At 45.9% G+C, this 17,844-nt stretch overlaps 1 protein-coding gene across 3 annotated transcripts in view; it reads right to left on the reverse strand.

Moving 5' to 3' along the window:
- LOC115566625 (nuclear factor of activated T-cells, cytoplasmic 1) overlaps positions 1–17,844 on the reverse strand; it is a 72,126-nt gene that overhangs the window by 19,303 nt on the left and 34,979 nt on the right. For 2 of the 3 annotated variants that reach the window (XM_030392503.1, XM_030392504.1), the window contains exons 8-9: positions 15,767–15,899; positions 6,712–7,332 (exon numbers count right to left, since the gene is read on the reverse strand). In XM_030392503.1, coding sequence (XP_030248363.1) covers positions 6,712–7,332; positions 15,767–15,899 — 754 coding nt within the window. The remainder of the gene's footprint in view (positions 1–6,711; positions 7,333–15,766; positions 15,900–17,844) is intronic. The other variant, XM_030392505.1, reaches the window with a different exon arrangement.

Here is a 17,844-nt window from a genome sequence, read left to right on the forward strand (position 1 = left end):
AAACCAGACCAGATCCTCTGGCTCACACACGCACACATGAAAGCCAGCGCGCTGCCGTAATGAACGGATTGAATTCTTACAGATTCATCTTGCTGCACTTATCAAAACTCGTAATATTTCCAAGGGTTTTTACAAAGTACCAGAAATCAAAGCTCTAATACTGTGACCCCATTGCCACTGTCATGTGTAACCACTTAGATCCAATTATTTGCTAAACTGCCAGCAATCTTGGGACAATAGTGTCTGCAATTGAGTGGGTTTCATAATATGTTGCAAAAAAAAAAAAAAGATCTGATCGCAACCAGGAATCTAGAGGCTCAAATGTTCAGCCAATGGGATGGAGATAAAACAGATGCAAGAGAAAAACCGAGGGCGCTAAAGTAATCCAGAGGAACTCTACCGCTGCGTAGACGCCGTGATATTCTCTGGATTCCATTACTCCACTTCCATTTTAATGTCCACACTTTATATTAAATACTAATGTTGTGTTTAAGCAGACTGTTATCTGCTTTACAAGAGTGACTTCAACTTTCCAACTGTGCGCTGCTACAGGGTTTAAGTTGGTTTTTTTTCACCAGTAGGTTTTGGCCGCGCTCCTCTTTTCCGACGTTATACGACCACAATTAACAAGTTTGTAAGATCAAGCGATGCGTTTGTTCCTTTCAGTAAAATTTTACAAGCTAATTGATCAATTAATATCTTACCCAAAATCCACCACAAACCAGCTGGACGTACACGAGGGGTCCCCAAACTTTTCTCACTCGGAGGGCCAAAACTGAAACTTCAAGGGTAACTCTACCGAGTTTACACATTACAGTGTGTTTGGAGGTCTTGGGGAGTACTGCTACATTTGAGAGCAAAGTAGTACAAAGACTTTTGTGGTTCCAGAGGAAGCTGCATGCAATCTCATAAACTGCCTCCAGTAATAGCTACGTTGTGGCTAATGTAGGCATCAGGTTTTGAATACAAAGAAGAATCGTGGAATGAAAAAAGGTGATATCTCTGGTGCTACTGTATCGATTCTGATCATTTGTTTTTACTGTCCAGAATGAGTCCAACAGGGGTACAATGCTAGTCTAGTGGACTGCATTTTCAAAACCTGGAGCCTACACTACCCACAATGCAACTTAGCCACTGAGTGACATCAGTAGAGGCAGTTTATCAGATTACATGCAGCTTCCTCCTGAGCAATGGAATGATTAATACTAGTTTTTTTTTCATATATGCAGTAGCACACCCCAAGACCTCTAAAAACACTGGAATTTGCAAAATTGTTGGAGTTACCCTTTAAAGTGGTGGGCGACGCACCAGAAGCAGTTGTATTGTATTGTACTGTTAAGCTGCAAAATAGTACCAGGATCCTATAAATCCACTTAATCGCCAGATTAATAAAATAATTAACCATCATGGATCCCTCATATTTAAAGATATTCTTTACCTTAAAAGAATAAAACAGAATAAAGGTTATTATACTTTTAAGTTGCCTTTGGATTTTTATTTATTTTTTTACTAGAAAAACGTTTGGCGGTCCAAATCATCCTTGTGCTGGGCCAGCTCGGGCCCCGAGGCCCCACTTTGGGCAGCCCTGACATAGATCTTTACATTTGCTACTGAGCTCCCATCCAAGTACTTGGTGAGGTCTGTAATATCTGATAATGGGTAGTAAGAGTCCTAGCTGCTCAATTCGCACAGTAAAAGTAATGATTTTTCATCCTAATGAGAAGAAATTGAATCAAATCTATTGCTGATCCCTAAAGTGTAGTTGTTGATCCATAGCTGAGGCGGTCAATGACTCGTAAAGTCCAATCACAGAGTGCAGCCGCCTATTAATTTTTCCTATGACTATAAAACTTCTCCAGCAAGCCCAAACTTTTACTTATACCTCGACATGTCAGGAGCTGCCAGGAAAACAGGATTCCTAATGTGAGAACGCGGCAATGACAACAATCGTAAAAAAAAATCCACATCCTCTTTGTAGTTATAAATAATAAAAGAGCCATCACCCCGCTGCTTGCGCCCGTCAATATCACTATGTCTAGAAGGAGACTATGTTCTTGGCATTGCACTTAACCACAAGACAGCCTTTCTTTCTGCGCACTATTAGCTGGAGCTTGACCTGCTCCCCAAAGGCCGGAGGGTCATAGGTGGAGTGTTGTGAAAGCTCAGGCTGTCACAGGCTCTTACAGTGCTTCTACATCTCGCTGACTCTACTAACGAAAGGAGACACGCAAATACATACCATCTCAACATATAGGAGCAGCTTCTGCCTTCGCGGGTCCCATTAGACACTTTGACAAACACCCCCCCCCCACCCCCACCCCTTGAAATCCTCTCTCTCTTCTGCCCCCCTCCAATCCGAGAGCCAGCCTTGCGGCACACTGCAATGTTAGCGACTCAGCATGTTTTCAGCGTGGTGCGGACGCGCTCTCAATCATCATTAGGGGTTTTGCGGAGTCCTGGGGTCTCGGCATCTTGCCAGGATGTGTAAAAGTTTCCATGAGGAAAGCCTCGAGTTGCCTTCAGAAGCATCCGTGGTGGACGGAGATCCTCAGGAAGGTTAGAATGCCGTTTTTGTTGCCCGGAGGAAAGGGAAGGAGCAAAGGAGGGGGGTCGACAACAATTCAGTTTTCAGTTCGAGAAAACAAGCCGAGCAGTTTCAAACGCACAAACTCTGAATTAAGGAGGAAACAATCACAAGGAAAACTAGCCTGCAACACGAGGCAATCAGAGCACATATGTCAAATGTCAGAAATCGGCAGCGGCTGTGCTGCACTCTGTGTTTTTCTTATTTTGGGGAATAAGGGCCCTCTGTTTCCAAGAGAGGCAGCTGGTAGAAATCTGGCCCTCTGATTAGCTCTAGCTCCTTCGCTGTGTGCTGCATTCAGCTGCATTTCATGATATCACCCCTCAGAGCAGCAGCTAATGAAACAGGACACACAGCAGCAGCCTCACAGGAACAAACAATTCGCCCACTCCAGAAATTGGCCCTTTTTCTGCATGTGAAAACTATAATTGCACATCTGCACTGGCTTTTTTCACATGTGAACTAAAATTTTGATGTGTGGAAGGAAAACAGTTTCATATGGAAATAATACACACTCGTATGTGATCTGATTTGTTCACGTGTAGATTACAATGTCGATGGGGAAACCAAACATTGCACATAAAATCAGATTGTGATTGGCTAATTTCTAATGCAAACTAAAACGTAATATGTAAAAAAAAATGTTGAGAACATTTGAAAATGAACTCAAAATGATCAAAAGAATGTGAAGAAATGAAATTAGTTTTTATGTTATGTATGACGTTTATGTATTGTGTTGAGTTGAGGTATCTACTGAAGTTAGCATGCTAACCAGCTAGCCCTGGCCAGTCTCGCTCGAAAGCTCACTTGCTAGTGGTGTAGCAACCCTAACCGACACTCCCCCAGTGCTCTGAGCTAGCTAGCCATATATAAAATTGACATTTTCACATCTGAATTACACACTTACATATACAATATGTAGAATGCAATTGTAGATTAGGATTTCCATGCGGAAACAAACTGGAAATCCCATGATATTGGCTTATTTACATGTCCACATGCGATTTCTATTTTCACAAAAGAAAAATCAAAAATCGGAAACTTCCACAAAAGTCATTTAAATTATCACATGTGAGTCACATCATCATCATGTGCAATTTGCTTTTATTCACTTGTGGATTAGAAATTTCACATCACGCCACTTTACGCGCTCCACACACACACACACACACACACACACACACACACACGCACACAGAAATAGACCAATAAACACCAGGAATAGATAGGGGTCAAAGTGAAGGGTTTGCAATAAGTAATGTGGGCTACATTTTCCCACATTATAAAAAAACAAACGCCAAGATCAAAAGTGTACATGTGTATTTTTATGTACACGGCCGTGTGTTTCAGTGGTTGTTTTAGACAGGAGGGGGTACGATCTTACCAGAACTGCTCGCTCAGACGTGTGACAAACCATGCCGTCATTTTAGCGTTTCTGTTTTTAAACTTAATTAGCGAGGATAACGAGGCTACCGTAAATGCTGCCAACCACGTTTTTTTTATAAATTCTATTGTTATACACAATGATCTCATTTGACTGGCCTTTTTCTCACAGTCATGCACCTTGTAAAGCACAGATAGTGGGCTGTGAGTAAGTACGAAATGTCTGAAAACTTCGGTTTTATGTGAACCCCACCACGCGTTGTTTATAACGGTGAGTCAACAGCGCAACGAGGCATAGTCGTCCAGCGGCACTGGTGGGGGGATCCATCCTCTAAACCATGCTGATCTGCTGCTTTATTTCAGGTACGAGGAGTGAGAGTGCAGCAGGTGAGAGCCAACGTGCCACTGAGTGAAAATGGCTGCTACAACATAGATCTGACTGCCAGTTGGAGTCTTCCCACAAATCCTCACTGCAGACACCGGAATCATCGCCTCGTGTCCCGCACTGTAGTTAGTAAGCCTCTATCGCTACCGAGGGAGGAGTTTAGCAGATTAGAAAGGAGACTGTGTACGGCAGTCAGGGGGGTTTGCATCTCAGACTCCCCCCGTACTAACCACGCTCCTTGCGGTACAGTAGCTCACCGTTGATAAGTTGAGTGATTTCTCAGGGGCTGCGTAAAATCTGGGCCTGGCCGGGGAGACACATTTCCTCTGGCTGATGAGAGCCGGAGGCCTCAGCGTTCGAGCGTGGGAGGCGCTCCACTCTTGGGGAAGATCAAGTGTGCTCCCGCGGACTCCAAATCACCGGCCTCCAATTGCTGGGGAGGAACGCTCCTCTACATGGCTGGCGTTAAATCACCGCCGTCGTGGTGAGGTCATCCGCTTGTCTTCCCTCTCTAATGGAGCGCTCGGCTCGCTAACGCACAGTGGTAATGCGTGCGGACGGGGAGCGGGACGCCCCGTGAGCTGCCTTCCGATCTTATTTATTTTAGCTCAGGGCTCATTTGTGGGGTTTGGGAGAGGGCCGGGCCTGGGAGCAGTATGCTGTTACCACCGCACACTTACAGGGACTCCAGGAGCTCACCACAGATGCCTGCGCAGACGTTAGGTGATGCAAAAGGGCAGCGCATTGAGGCTTTTCGAGGGGCGCCCTCGCTGCTCACCGTCCTTGGTCAATCAATACACATTCCTGCGCGTCTCTAATGCAACTGTAATCACTGGCTGAAAACATTCGGCCACCGGGCTGGAGGAAGATTGAGCCGTAAAGTGACAGTGGATGGAGTTGTGGGGAGGAGAAACAAGGTTACACGATTTCACCTTTAGCGCTGCTATGTACGTGCGGCAAATCCTCCTACTGTTGGTGTAAAAGGACCCCTCGCCAACCTTATTATGAAATGAAAAATACAGCTAAAGTTTCAGTTGATTCAATTAATGCTGAAATGAAAGCCTCTGCCTGCCATAGCTATTAAAAACATTCAGAAGAATTTCAAATGAGCAGTTTTGTTTTAAATTAGATTTCCGGAGCATCCGGCATCGCTCAGAGAAAAGAAAAGAAGAAGGAAGCGAAAAAAGTTGGAAATCAGTTTATATAGCCGATAACAGACAGACATCCCCCCGTCTCTGTGCTGTCTGTTTATGAGGTGAGGACTAATGGGACTCATCAGCGCTGACAGATATGCTGACAACTGCATTTCAACTCAATTACAGTTCCACAGCAAAACTCCCCTGGTCCCCTCATGCCTATCACCCTTCTACTCCCAGAGCTGTTGAGTGAAACGTGCACACACTCGTGCAGGAACACAAGCACACACACACTGAACAAAAGGTGCACAGGAAGGTGATATTACTGGGTTCAGTGTGGGGCTTTTGTCCCCCCTCCTCCACAAGGATGCAGGGGGATTTTTACATTTCAAACTGGCACGATGCCATTCACGTGTTCTATGTGCATATATATAGATACATATGATAACAACAAGAGGAGCCTCTGCTAACGCAGATAACAGGTCTGTGACCTGAGAGACAGAATGTGGGATGGACACAGGAGGCAATAAACTCGACCATATGGTCCCTTGGGTGTGACTGGCTTCATTGCCAGAGGGAGACCAGCGACCTCACAGCCTCCCCTGATGACGACAGCCGCATGGTGTCGACTCCCGGGGGAAAAGGCGGGAAAACAAAGCCTCGCCGCCCGGCATTGCTCCCAGAAAGAAGGGGAGGGGGGAAATGGCTTGGTTCAGGAAACCCCTACCCATTGTTTTGCTTCCTTCATTAGTCGTTGTATCAACAGTTTGGTTGGCCACGCGTGTGCCACTGTTTTTGTTCTGCTGCACCCCGGCTGACCTCGGCGCTCTGATGTTTTGACAGATTGTTTCAAAATCCCATCAAGGCAATTTACTGTTTTATAGTGAAGCAGCCACTCGGACAACATGAGCCGGATTGCACGTTACACCAAAAGCAAATAAATGTGCCAGGTCTAAAATTAAACAAATCTGACGTAAATCTGCTGCCACAGTTTCATCAGGAAACACTGAGAGGTGCGGCAGGGTGCGGCGGAGTGTGGGGGCTTGCAGATAAGCAAAAGGTGTTAAATAAATGCAATGTGCTGCGTAAACAGTTTTGGCATGGACAGAGAGCTCATAAAGAGATGCTTTCATCAAGAAAAACACAGTGCCCCTCGCTATTCCGATGATTATCAAGTGGAAACTTGCAGACAGTGTATGTGCACCTTGTTTCTCGTAACTCACCGTCATCTAGGTACATCTGGTCCAGTTCCTGGGGCTCCTGTTTGACGGTGATGGCCATCGACGGGGGGCTGCTGTCCTCAGGCAACATGCTGGGTGAGCTGGCTGCTGCCTGAGCCTGACTGGGGCTGTAGGCCTGAACCAACGGGCTCTCCGCAGTACCACCGGGAGTGGACGGGTGGGATACCGGGGAGGATGAGGGGCTGCTGTTGGCATAGATAGGGTGGTACCCATGGGGGCCTGGACTGTTGAGGTGGATGGGGCTCCCCTGGGAATGCAGCATCCCAAGGGAAGAGCTGTGGTCTGGCGATGATGGATGGGTGAGGTCCTGGATGTGGGGCACCGCGGGGCCCGGTGGTGCTGCATGAGTGGGGCTGTTGGGGAGGCACTTGCTGTATGCGACGGGGGACAGGTCATGCAGGGTGGGGCTGGAGCTGGGGGACGCTGACGGCATGGCGGTGTGGCGAGGCGGGCAGGGAGGGTAGCCACCAACCAGGCAGGCATCAGGATCGGCTACAGGCATGATGGGAGTCAGCCGGCTGTAATAGGGCTTTGAATGCATGGGCAGTCTCGCAGTCCCCAGAGAATCATATTCATCACTGGGTTCTGTCTTTATTATCGGCACTGGGGGGAAAAAAAGTGGAAAGAAAAAAGGTGGAGATATTAAAAAACGTGCAGGGCATCCACGTGGCGCAATGAGTGCACGAGTGAGACTGATTAAAGCAGTGGGCAGGCACAATTGCGGCCGCGATACCCTCCGTAATCCAAACAAACAACCACCAGTGGATATGGGCTCGCTGTCAACTTGGCTGAGCTCTCTAACAGAGAAACCCTCACGCCTCCCAACCGCCACCCCTCTTTACCACACCATGAAAAAAAGCACAAGAATAGTGGGGAAAGAAAAATGGATGAGTCATCAGTGTGGAAAGCCACAGCTGGCTCTAATCATGAATAAGACCTATTTTCTTTGGACTCTCCTCCAGCTCTGATATCCAATAAAAGACTACTTTAAAGCACTGGGCTTCTGCTGTTGCTGCCGCTGCTCAAGGAGCCCGGGACCCTCAGGTTTCCTCCACACTGCACCAGTAATTGTTTCTCTCAGGACCGAAAGATAGAGGGGAGAGAGTGAAAAAAAAGGGGATGATTTGATTTTGATTAGGCCGCCTGAGCTCCTTAAGAGCCTGCGGAGCTGGGCCTGTGGTTTCAGGAGCTTCAGGCCTCGGCTAATGCAGGAGAGTGCAGTGACCCCACTTGATCATCCTGCTGCCTCCTCTCCTCTCTCTCTTCTAATTTCTAACCCACTGCCGATCGTCTGCAGTGTTTCCTTATTAGCTCCGACCGACAGGTATCACATGCCTCCAGTTTGCTGTCAGGCGTCGTTACGGAAAACAACTTTCTATTAATTGAAAAATTTCAAAACAGAGCTACCTGGCCCGGGCTGAGAGATGGATCCACATTTTAAAAAAAAAAAAGCTCACTGGTGAGTCATTATGTAAGTACATATGCACAGACTGTGCCAGAAGAAAACTAATAGGGCAGTGTTAAGACACCCAGATGCATAGCAAAGGCTGCTGAGTCACAATGGACACACTGTTTCTATTTCTACACATTGTTAAAATGTGTTAATGGGTGTGGTGAGCGTTTGATTCCAACCATTAAGAGTTTCTGGCTAAACTTACTCCGAGTGACATTTACCCAGAGGCGCACAGATGTCAATATGAATGAGATGTCTGTCTAAACTGTGTTTGGTGCTAAATAGACGCTTTGAGAGATAGTAAACGCAAATTAAAACTGCAAAGCCATGGTGTGTCAAATGAAAAACAGGCTGCTATTATTTTTGTGGGAGTCGGATTCGAAAAGGCATTAATCGCGCTTGTAGCCTCTGGGGTGCTGATCCGTGATGGGGTGATAACGCAGAGCAGGGAGCGCATTTACGTCAGCCCCGTCCGCTTCCAGAGCCCAGGGAGCGGGCCTGGTGTCAGGGGGAGCATCGTAAGGTAAGTCCCATGATGCTCGGGCCTCCTCTGCACAGCCTGGGGAGTAACAAGAAAGTCCCACATCCACAGCCACTACACTCAGTGATTCTCCTCGATGCCTTCTCCGTAGTGTGAGCGGATGGCGCGGTGCCATGGATCTAAGAGCGTGATGTCATGAGTTGTCATGCGGATGTCATAACCGAATTTAATCCACTTGGCATTTGAGCTTCAAATCAAGAGTTGCCTTGTCGTCTCTGGGCTGAAACATTCTGACGTTTCCGGCTTGAAATCTATTCAAAGTCCGGTTTAAGCGACTTTGTGTGGCTTTTTGACCTTGAAAACAACAGCATCAAAATCATGTTGATGGCACAGAGTCTTGTAACAGGGTGAACGTTGTCACTCCGCCACCCCCATCACTTGAATCTGCACTGTGCAACTCCAGTGAGAGGGTAGGAGCACGGCGTAACAGACGTGTTTACTTCACAGTAAAAGCTTTCCAATTGTCTCGGACTTGTATTTACTACAGTGGTGTTCCACTCAAAAACTGTGGAGGTCACTGAAACGCACAAAATAGCAAACTCTATTGTAATTCTGCTTTACACAAAGTCAAAACATCCAATTGTTATCAAGCCTAAAATGTGACCATTTTAGAAAATAAGGTAATTTGTGGATGAGGAGGTCATGATTCGAGGTTTTGCTCGAAGTTAAGTTTGAACCTGGTTGAACAAAGCACAGTCCTGTCTGTTCACCGGTCCCGAAGGAAAAATGACCTCACGTTTTTGATCGTGCCTTCCTCTTAATGCCATTTCTATGATTAAACAATCGAAAGTAAAAAAGTCACAAGATTTCCTGTCTGTGACCAACATGAGAGCTAAATTCAGGGAAATCATTCACAGTAACTCAGCAGGAATGGGATGCTGTTGTCCTTTGCAACCACACAATGTAATCCACTTGGAAAAGAGGAGTTTGGTTGAGTGCAGCTAAAGGTTTTCATCCCGACTGAGGTAATTTGTCAACGTTATTTTCCCGTATGCCTTCTGACTATGACCAAGACTGGCGAAACAGGAAATCGAATCACGTCGGACTAATGGTCTTAAAGTTTTCACGCTTTCTGAGGTTCACAACAGTGGTCTCCCTTCAGCTTGATCCATCTGTGAGTCTCCATTCCACTTTGTATGTGAGCTGAGAAAACAGATTCACCAGGCGAGTCCTAACTTCAGCTGGCTTTTATTTCCTCCCAACCTGTGGGTTATGGCCCACAGACAGTTGATGTTCTGCACATGGTTTTCTCTCCATCTCTGGCAGTTTCCCCTTCTGTCTGCTCGTATTAAACTGATCAGGCCTGATCTGGGTGTTTTATTGAGCACTCGTTTCCTCTGAAAGGGAATGGGAGTCGGGACGTAGACGTGTGTTGTCTACTTGATTAGGAAGGGCAAGCAAATGGGGCTTACGTAGATTTGCTGATTATCGTCCAAAGAAAGATCCTCTCTAGTTATAGCCATCAGGCAAGAGGAATTTGGGGATACAAAGGGTTCTCCTTCTCATTTACGGTATGACATTATCAGGCCACTGCGAAAAAAATCGGTTACAGTCTTGCGGCAGAACTGCTGAACTCATCTCGTTCTAACGGCACAAATCTGCCGTGACATTTAAGCATGGAGCAGGTGGTAGTTCATTAACTCAAAGGTACCTGGTGCACCGTGTCCCACTGTGTAGGCAATCTGGTCACCCAGTGTACTGTGGGCCTCAGTGTACTGTAGGTGAGGTCTGACCAAGCTCAAAGCTGTAGACATGACAAAAAACAGTCCAGTCTTTGTCCAATTTTTGGAAAAGAAAACATGACTGTGCAAATATTTACGAAAAAAAAGAAGAAAAAAAAGAACAATGTGCGCTTCGTCAACTTTTCCTATATGTGTCACAGAACATGTTTCTGACTTTCCTCTCTCCAACTCCGACCACAAACCAATGCAGCGGGGGGAGTGGGCACCCGTGTGCGTTAAGAATAGAACTTGATATTACAGAGGAATCTCCAAACGGCCTGTAAAAATAAAGGGGTTCCGAGAAGTTCTTCGCTCCGGCTTTGACCGGTGCCAGCACTTCTCTGGCGTTTGTTGTTTAATGTGGTCGGTGAAAAACTGTTTCTGATTTGAAGAGCAACACGTCACGTCCCCCTGCTCACGCAAGAATGATTGGAGGCGAGCTTGGAAAAGGGAGACTCAATCCAGGACATTTGTTCTGCACATCTGATCATCACAGACGAGCATTTAGGCTTGACAGGCAAACCACAAATGGTGCTGATGATACAACATCACATGTCATCATGATCCAGTGGCTGACGGCAGCTTTACCTCAAAGTAACTCAGGAGCAGCAGACGTTTTACATAATAGGCTTAACTGTTGTGTACATTTCATGTCTCTAACTTGGATAAATTATTTCAAACCAGCCTTTTATATGTTGTGACAAGTTGATCTAACCTCTAAGAAGACTATTCAATTCAAAAAACTTGAAATTATTGGTCTACTTTACTTAATGCCAGGTGGTGTGACTTTTAGGTAATAGGTTTCCTTTATGTTTTTTTGTTTTTAATTAAGATCACTTTGTCAGATTTTACAGTGCAGTGCCTGATGCAGCACCCTCTCACCCACTCAATGTCCCGCCCACAGCACTATCTGATTGGTAACAAGTCACAAGTAATAAGCCTATCATCACCGAATAATGTGAATCTGCAAAGTAAAGTCGTGAAATAAATGTACTGGAAAGGAATTATAAAGAAAATTAAAGTCAATTGCACTTGTTACATTCAATCACAGGTTAGAGTAAGTTTTGATACAAAGATTTTCAAGTTTTACTGCCAATTGGTACTGGTACCCTGAAAAACCACGATGGTTGATCCCTACTCAAACAGTAAACATGCATAAAGATATAAAAACAGACTGTAATAGCGGTTAAAGCCATAAAAGTAAGAAAAAGTAGGTAAGTATAGTAATAAAAGGTACAAGTGCCAAACTCAACATAAATATCAATAAAAGGTGTATAAAAAATGTATAAAAAGCCATAAGTATAACAGACAGTTAAAAATAAAATAGAGAAATGTGCATACATTCAGAAAGATTCAAGATGGTTCAAGGCTCAAGTCCTTTTTTTGAACTGAAGGCAGGCTCATGCATTGCTCTGCTGCAAAGACACTTGACCTCTGTGCTCTCTCTCATACTCCACAGTGCTAATGAGAAAACACAAGGGGAGGTGTTTCTGAAATGCTCAAATTAAATGTTCACATTGCATTATCATGGCAATGTTTCAGCAGGCCTCTCCTCTTATCACTGAGGCCTGTCTCCGTCTGTCAGCTGGTAGGAGCGAGAGCAGCTACGGTTCCACTGCATCAGACTGCATCTGATAATATCTTCTAATTTCTCTCTGAGAAAAAAGATACAGATCTGTTTACGAGTCTGAAACAATGCGCTCTCTTTTGAAATGATGTGTCTGGTCCGAGCTGAGAGGAACATGCGGCATAGTGAAACTTCTGTTTGGTTCTTCAAACGAAGCCGCCGCTGTTCAGCCACAGTAGGTGCCGGCGGCGTTTGCATCAGTGTCGAAGAATAACAAGGCGGTCACGTGACCTGAATGGAAAATAAAGGTGGTTTTCACTAGCATCTGTGTCCCAGAGAGTGTTTGCTTCATCCTTCCGCTGTTTCTAACAAGTGGGGCTATTTTCAGGGTCGGGTTTGCCTTTTTATAGACGAGCAGACACCAGAGTGTGAAAGAAATGTTCTCTCTAAACAACGTCAGCGACCACAACTGTGCTTGAAGTGGGACAGCGGGCCGGAAGAGTCTTTTCATACAGGCGAGCAAAAAAAGTGTTGACAACAGTGCGTGTTTGTGTGAGTATGTGTGTGTGTGTGTGTGTGTGTGTGGGTGTTCTGCTCCCCGGCCCACCCCAGTACCTGGCCACAGTGTTGGTTAGTTCTCTCAGCGTTGACACACATGCACACACACACACGCGCGCGCGAACATACACACACACACACACACACACACACACACACACACTGAAACCCTCAAAAGCAAACAGCTTGACGAGGATTTCCTCATTCTTTGTTGCTGTATTGAAACTATGAATATAATACAGTCATCATTGCCTCAGAGGGTCTGTTTACACTGATTATAGCCTCTATACAGTATTCTTTATGAATGCTTTCAGTCAGTGAGCACTAATGAGTCACTATGCCTGCCAGAACCGTGAGCAGCTTGAGTAATCAGAAACATACATTTAGGCCAGGCTTTGTATTTCCTCCATTTCTAATTACAGCTATGGTATCCAAGCTCTATAATGATACCTTAGACTGTAATACAGCCTCACTGACAATGTATAAGAAATCAATGGTATATGGAGTTGCAACTCTGCTTATGACTCTATGGCCCAGAGGTTTCCTCAATGAAATGAGATTACAGTTGTTATCCAGCAGTTTTGTGGATTATACTTCCTACTTGATTTAAAGGTACAGTGTTTAAAGAAACCAGGGCAGGGGTGCACAGACAATCACGTTATGATGCAAAAAAAATATACGAGGATCCAAAGTTGTCTTAATTTACTGACTTCCAGCTGCTCTGAGGGCTGTGGCTCAGGGGTAGAGCCATCATCTTGTAATTGGTAGGTTGCTGGTTCGATTCCTGGACAGCATGCTGAAGTGCCCTTGGGCAAGATACTGAACCTCAAACTGCTCCTGATGTGCTGGTCGGCACCGTGCATGGCAGCCACCGCCATCAGTGTATGAATGTATGTATGAATTACTGTAAGTCGCTTTGCACAAAAAGCATTTACAGCTAAATGCTGTAAATGTAAATGTGCGCATTATGGAAAATATTAATAATTAGTGATCCTAAATATTTAAAGAGCTTTTATACCTAAGGAAAAATTCAATGGGATAAGCTGATTAGTAATGTTGTTTACCTTTTTTCACTAGAAACATCTGGTGAGCCAAGCAAAACGTATGGCAGGCTGAATTTGGCTCACAGGCCCCGCTTTCGGCAACCCTGCACTAGAGTAACCTCTATCTTCGTAGCTTCTAGCGGCCATTTTCTGGTTAACTGAGGTAGCCGCGCAGCTAATGGCGCAGGCTTGGCTGCAGCTTCGAGCTGCCATTAGCTAGGAGGCTGAGTTAGCTGTGCAGCTAATGGCTTTATTAGCTGACAACGCTGTGTGCAATAGCACTGGCCTCAGCAGAATTCAGTTGGTATACAGTTGTATTTTCTGCTTAATAAGGAGTGAGAATATTTCCTTTCTTGACCTGTTATGAGTTTATTTTGTTTATTTGTTTGACTAAAAAAGCTACAGTGTAACAGTACGGGATGGGCGAGGGCTAGCTGGTTAGCACGCTTACTTCTGTAGACATCTCTGCACCACAATACAGAAACAACATTGACACACAGTCTGTTGATGAACGTTTTAAAAAGAAAATGATGGCCCTATCCTACACACTGTAATGCTAAACATCAACCATTTTTGGAAATATGCTGTGTGTTCAAAGTGTTTCTTCAAAAGCATGGTAAATCTCAAAATAGACCTCGATAGCTTGTGATTCATGGCCTCTTTGACTGTAACACTTGTGAGTTAATTACGCCTCTTTGAGGAGACATTGGCCCCGCTTGTGTGGTCCACACTGTACTTGTGGTTTACTTGGCAGCGAACGAGAGAACACAACGAGTCATCTTTTAATTAGAGCCGTGTTTATGCTCAGGGAAATGACTTAGACATGCAAAGTGGAGGCCGAGAAGCCTCTGCATGGCTATCTCTCTCTTTCTCTGTGCAAGTACACTATATGAAATGGATATGCTATATATGGCCATAGTTTGTTCAACCCCCACAATGGTCCAGTTACCCATAATGCACTCGTCATCATATAATCAGGCATCTCCAAATAGGGTCCTGCTCCGCTGTCTCTCGGAGCCTCATCCAAAAACACAATCACTTATCTCCCGTGGCCATAAATACATCTGCTGATAATCTAAATGTCACATCTTATTAGCGAAGCATGCTATCCCAGAGCCATTAGAAGCTGATCAATGAAAACAAGATACCAGTGTTTTGATCTAATGGATATCACAGGTTATCACGGGGAGGTGGTGGGTCTTGCAAAAGGAGGGATCCCTAAACCAGCTGAGACGGTGTGTGAGGGGAAATCTGTGGGAGTTTGTGCATCGCTGAACCCACCTTCAGCAAGTATTGTTCGGATGCCAGAAAAGCTGTTTACAAAAGATACTACTTCCCTGAAGCTGCAGCCAACAGCCAACAGCGAAGGGCTTTGGCGCTACAGTATAAACGGGAAGCGTTGTTTTGCAGACGGAGAGCAAACATGCTCCGTCAACTCTGTCTGGATACACAGGGATACAATAACGGTATTCCAGCCGGATGCGTGAAAGTGATACCGACGCTGATATTTCACCTGTGTCCACTGTGAAAAGTCAATAGCTCACAATGTAATTCTGAGGCTGAACTCTTCTTCAAACTCTCCGGCGATACATTCTTCAGATTCCAACATGAAAGCCATCTATAAACACTGGGGCCAGGGACACATGATAAACACAGAGAGAGGTATTCCTGGGTTTTTCAGGTTGCTACATGAATGACAGGGCAGAGCACCGCCCGGTAGGTGTGTGTGGATGTGTATTCGTGCGCTCGTGGCTGTGCGGATGAACCGGGGAGGGCATCGTGTGAGGTGGGGTGTGAAAGTCAGGTCGCCGGGGGATTGACTTCTCTGCATCAACAGCGCTCGGAGGCTCTGTCACTCAGCAGGTACACCTCATCGCTGGGGAACGCGCTCTCGCTGCAGAATAAACACACCTCACATCTTCCGCTCTCACTCACGAGGAAGCGGTGCCAGGCGTGCAACGACAAAAACACCAACCGATAGCCGGCTGCAAATTTCACATGGCATGTTGACGGCTGAGGTAAACTACAGCTGACGGAGGTTAAGACCTGGGGAAATAGTACTACGTGGTGACTGCAGTGAGCGTGCACTTGTGAAAAGTCTTCTCAGTCAGTGTCAGTGGCAATAAAGAGGTGGGGAATGTTTATGATGATTACCATTGGGCGGCAGGTAGGTGAAGCGCTGGCACTGGCTCCTCTTCCTCTTGCCGTTGCAGACGTAGAAGTTGACCGGCACCGGGCTGGATATTCTCTGGTTCCTGTAGGGCGGGATCTCCACAACAAGAGAACTCTAAAATACAAATGAGATACAGTAAGATACCTTGTGATAACACCATCCCATAATCATATACATCTCTTCTCCTCTCTGTAGCTCTAATGATCCATTTAGATTGTTCTGGTTTGCGTTGAAGAGTTTTGGCAATGTCTGCCTTCTCCCAAATGTAATGGAGCTAGCTGGCGCTCAACTTGCGGTGCTCAGAGCGCCAAAGAAATCCATTTGAAAAACTCTTTACACGATTACTCAAGATCAACCACAAACCTTTTTGTGAGCAATTTCACGTAGGAACTATTTTCTTTCTGCCAAAATACTGACCGCTAATGGCTTGCTAACAACAAAAGTCACTTCCGGGGAGACTGGCGGTTGTTTTTCAGAGATATGAAATCAGCACAGTTGTTTATTTCCATTTTCATCTTTTAGCCTTAACTGCAATGTTTAAAGATAAGTACTAAAGCGCGGCGGTCCGACCTATCTGACGTTTCTGCTGTGCTTATCACATGTACTGTGCTGCTTTGCTAGCATCTTAGATATCTATACAATAGCTAGTTTTGGATAAAGTAATTTTTTTTAGTCAGTGAACATAAGTGAACGTGTTATTAATGAGATATGAGAGCATGGCTTTATACACACCGGTCATGTGTCGGCACTGAAGTAAGCCTGCATCTACTCATGGGCAAGAGGCTAGCTCACAAAGCTAATACAGCTAGCTGACGGTTTTAGCTAACTTTCGGTCCGTTTTGCGGTTAGCAATCCCCTCCCTCCTCTCCATGTCACCGCATGAACACAGCTCTCCCAAACAACACTGAGGAGAGATATGTATGGAAATATGTATTTTTAGATTTTCAGGTGAACTGTAGCTTTAAAAAACTCGTCTGATTTCATGTCACTCTGCAAGCGTGACTGCATAGTGTGACTTCCCGTCGCAAATTAATCAGCAGCTATGTTTATTTTGCAGCTGGCCTTAGGGTTCAGTCTCCAAGAGGCTGGAACGGGAGCTGGTCTAAATGAGCTCGTCTGGACTGTGTAGATGCAGCAGTAAGAACCCAGGAGGTTGGTCCAGTGCCCGTGTTTGTCTCTGAGGAAACCCCAGGGCTTTAGCCTTGTCCCCGTACGGAGAGAGCGGAGAGAGGTAGACTGCTTATTATGTTTGCACAGCCATGCCTCCCTGTGGAGAGGCTAGCCTGTCCCCTTCCCCCCTCAGGCCAGAGCTCGGCAAGTCTGGACGGATGTGAACCTTTCGACTGCTTTTCTTTCTGACAAGGGAACACGGGGAGAATTTGTCTGAGCGTTTGTGTCTAATTCCTGGGATGGCTGTCACTCTCGCTGGGGGACAGAGTGGGGACCGTTTTTTGACAGGAAGCAGGTTTTTGTGGTCATCTCAGTGGATGGAGGGAGCTGTGCGTTTGGGGGGGGGATGGAGGTGGAGGTGAGGGGCCTGCGTCCACAGCCCCGGTCTGCCCTCCAGATGACGAAAACAAAAAACCTGCAGGTGGCTGATTGAGTGTGTAAAGTGTGTGTGTGTGTGTGCACATGGCTTTCCCTCTCCGTCCCAACCAATGAAAGTTAGCACGCTCTGGATGGCAATAAAAACACAGCCAGTCAGTCAGGCTGGAGCAATTTAAGGTAGTCTGGAGGCAGCTGACATAAGAAGGCCAGCGCTCTCTTGCTGTCTCTCCCTACTTGTTTGTTAGGTCTACAAATAAACACACTGCTGTATTTGTCTTTCATCGACCTCGCCTCCCCACGCCGCCGCCCCCGGCCGAGCCTTGCACGCCCTGCTAATTTTCCAGCATCTGGGACTCCAGCCACAGCACATCAGCCAGCCCTACAGGCCAATTAGACATCAGAGTCCATATTTACCCTCCTGATGCAACCGAGTCATTTACCTGAGCGAAATAACGGCAATAACAAGGACAGAAACACCCTGAAGTTGCAGCATTTAGAGGGTTTATTTCAG

Source organism: Sparus aurata, chromosome 17 (assembly GCF_900880675.1).
Source record: "Sparus aurata chromosome 17, fSpaAur1.1, whole genome shotgun sequence".
In the NCBI taxonomy this organism is placed as follows: domain Eukaryota; kingdom Metazoa; phylum Chordata; class Actinopteri; order Spariformes; family Sparidae; genus Sparus; species Sparus aurata.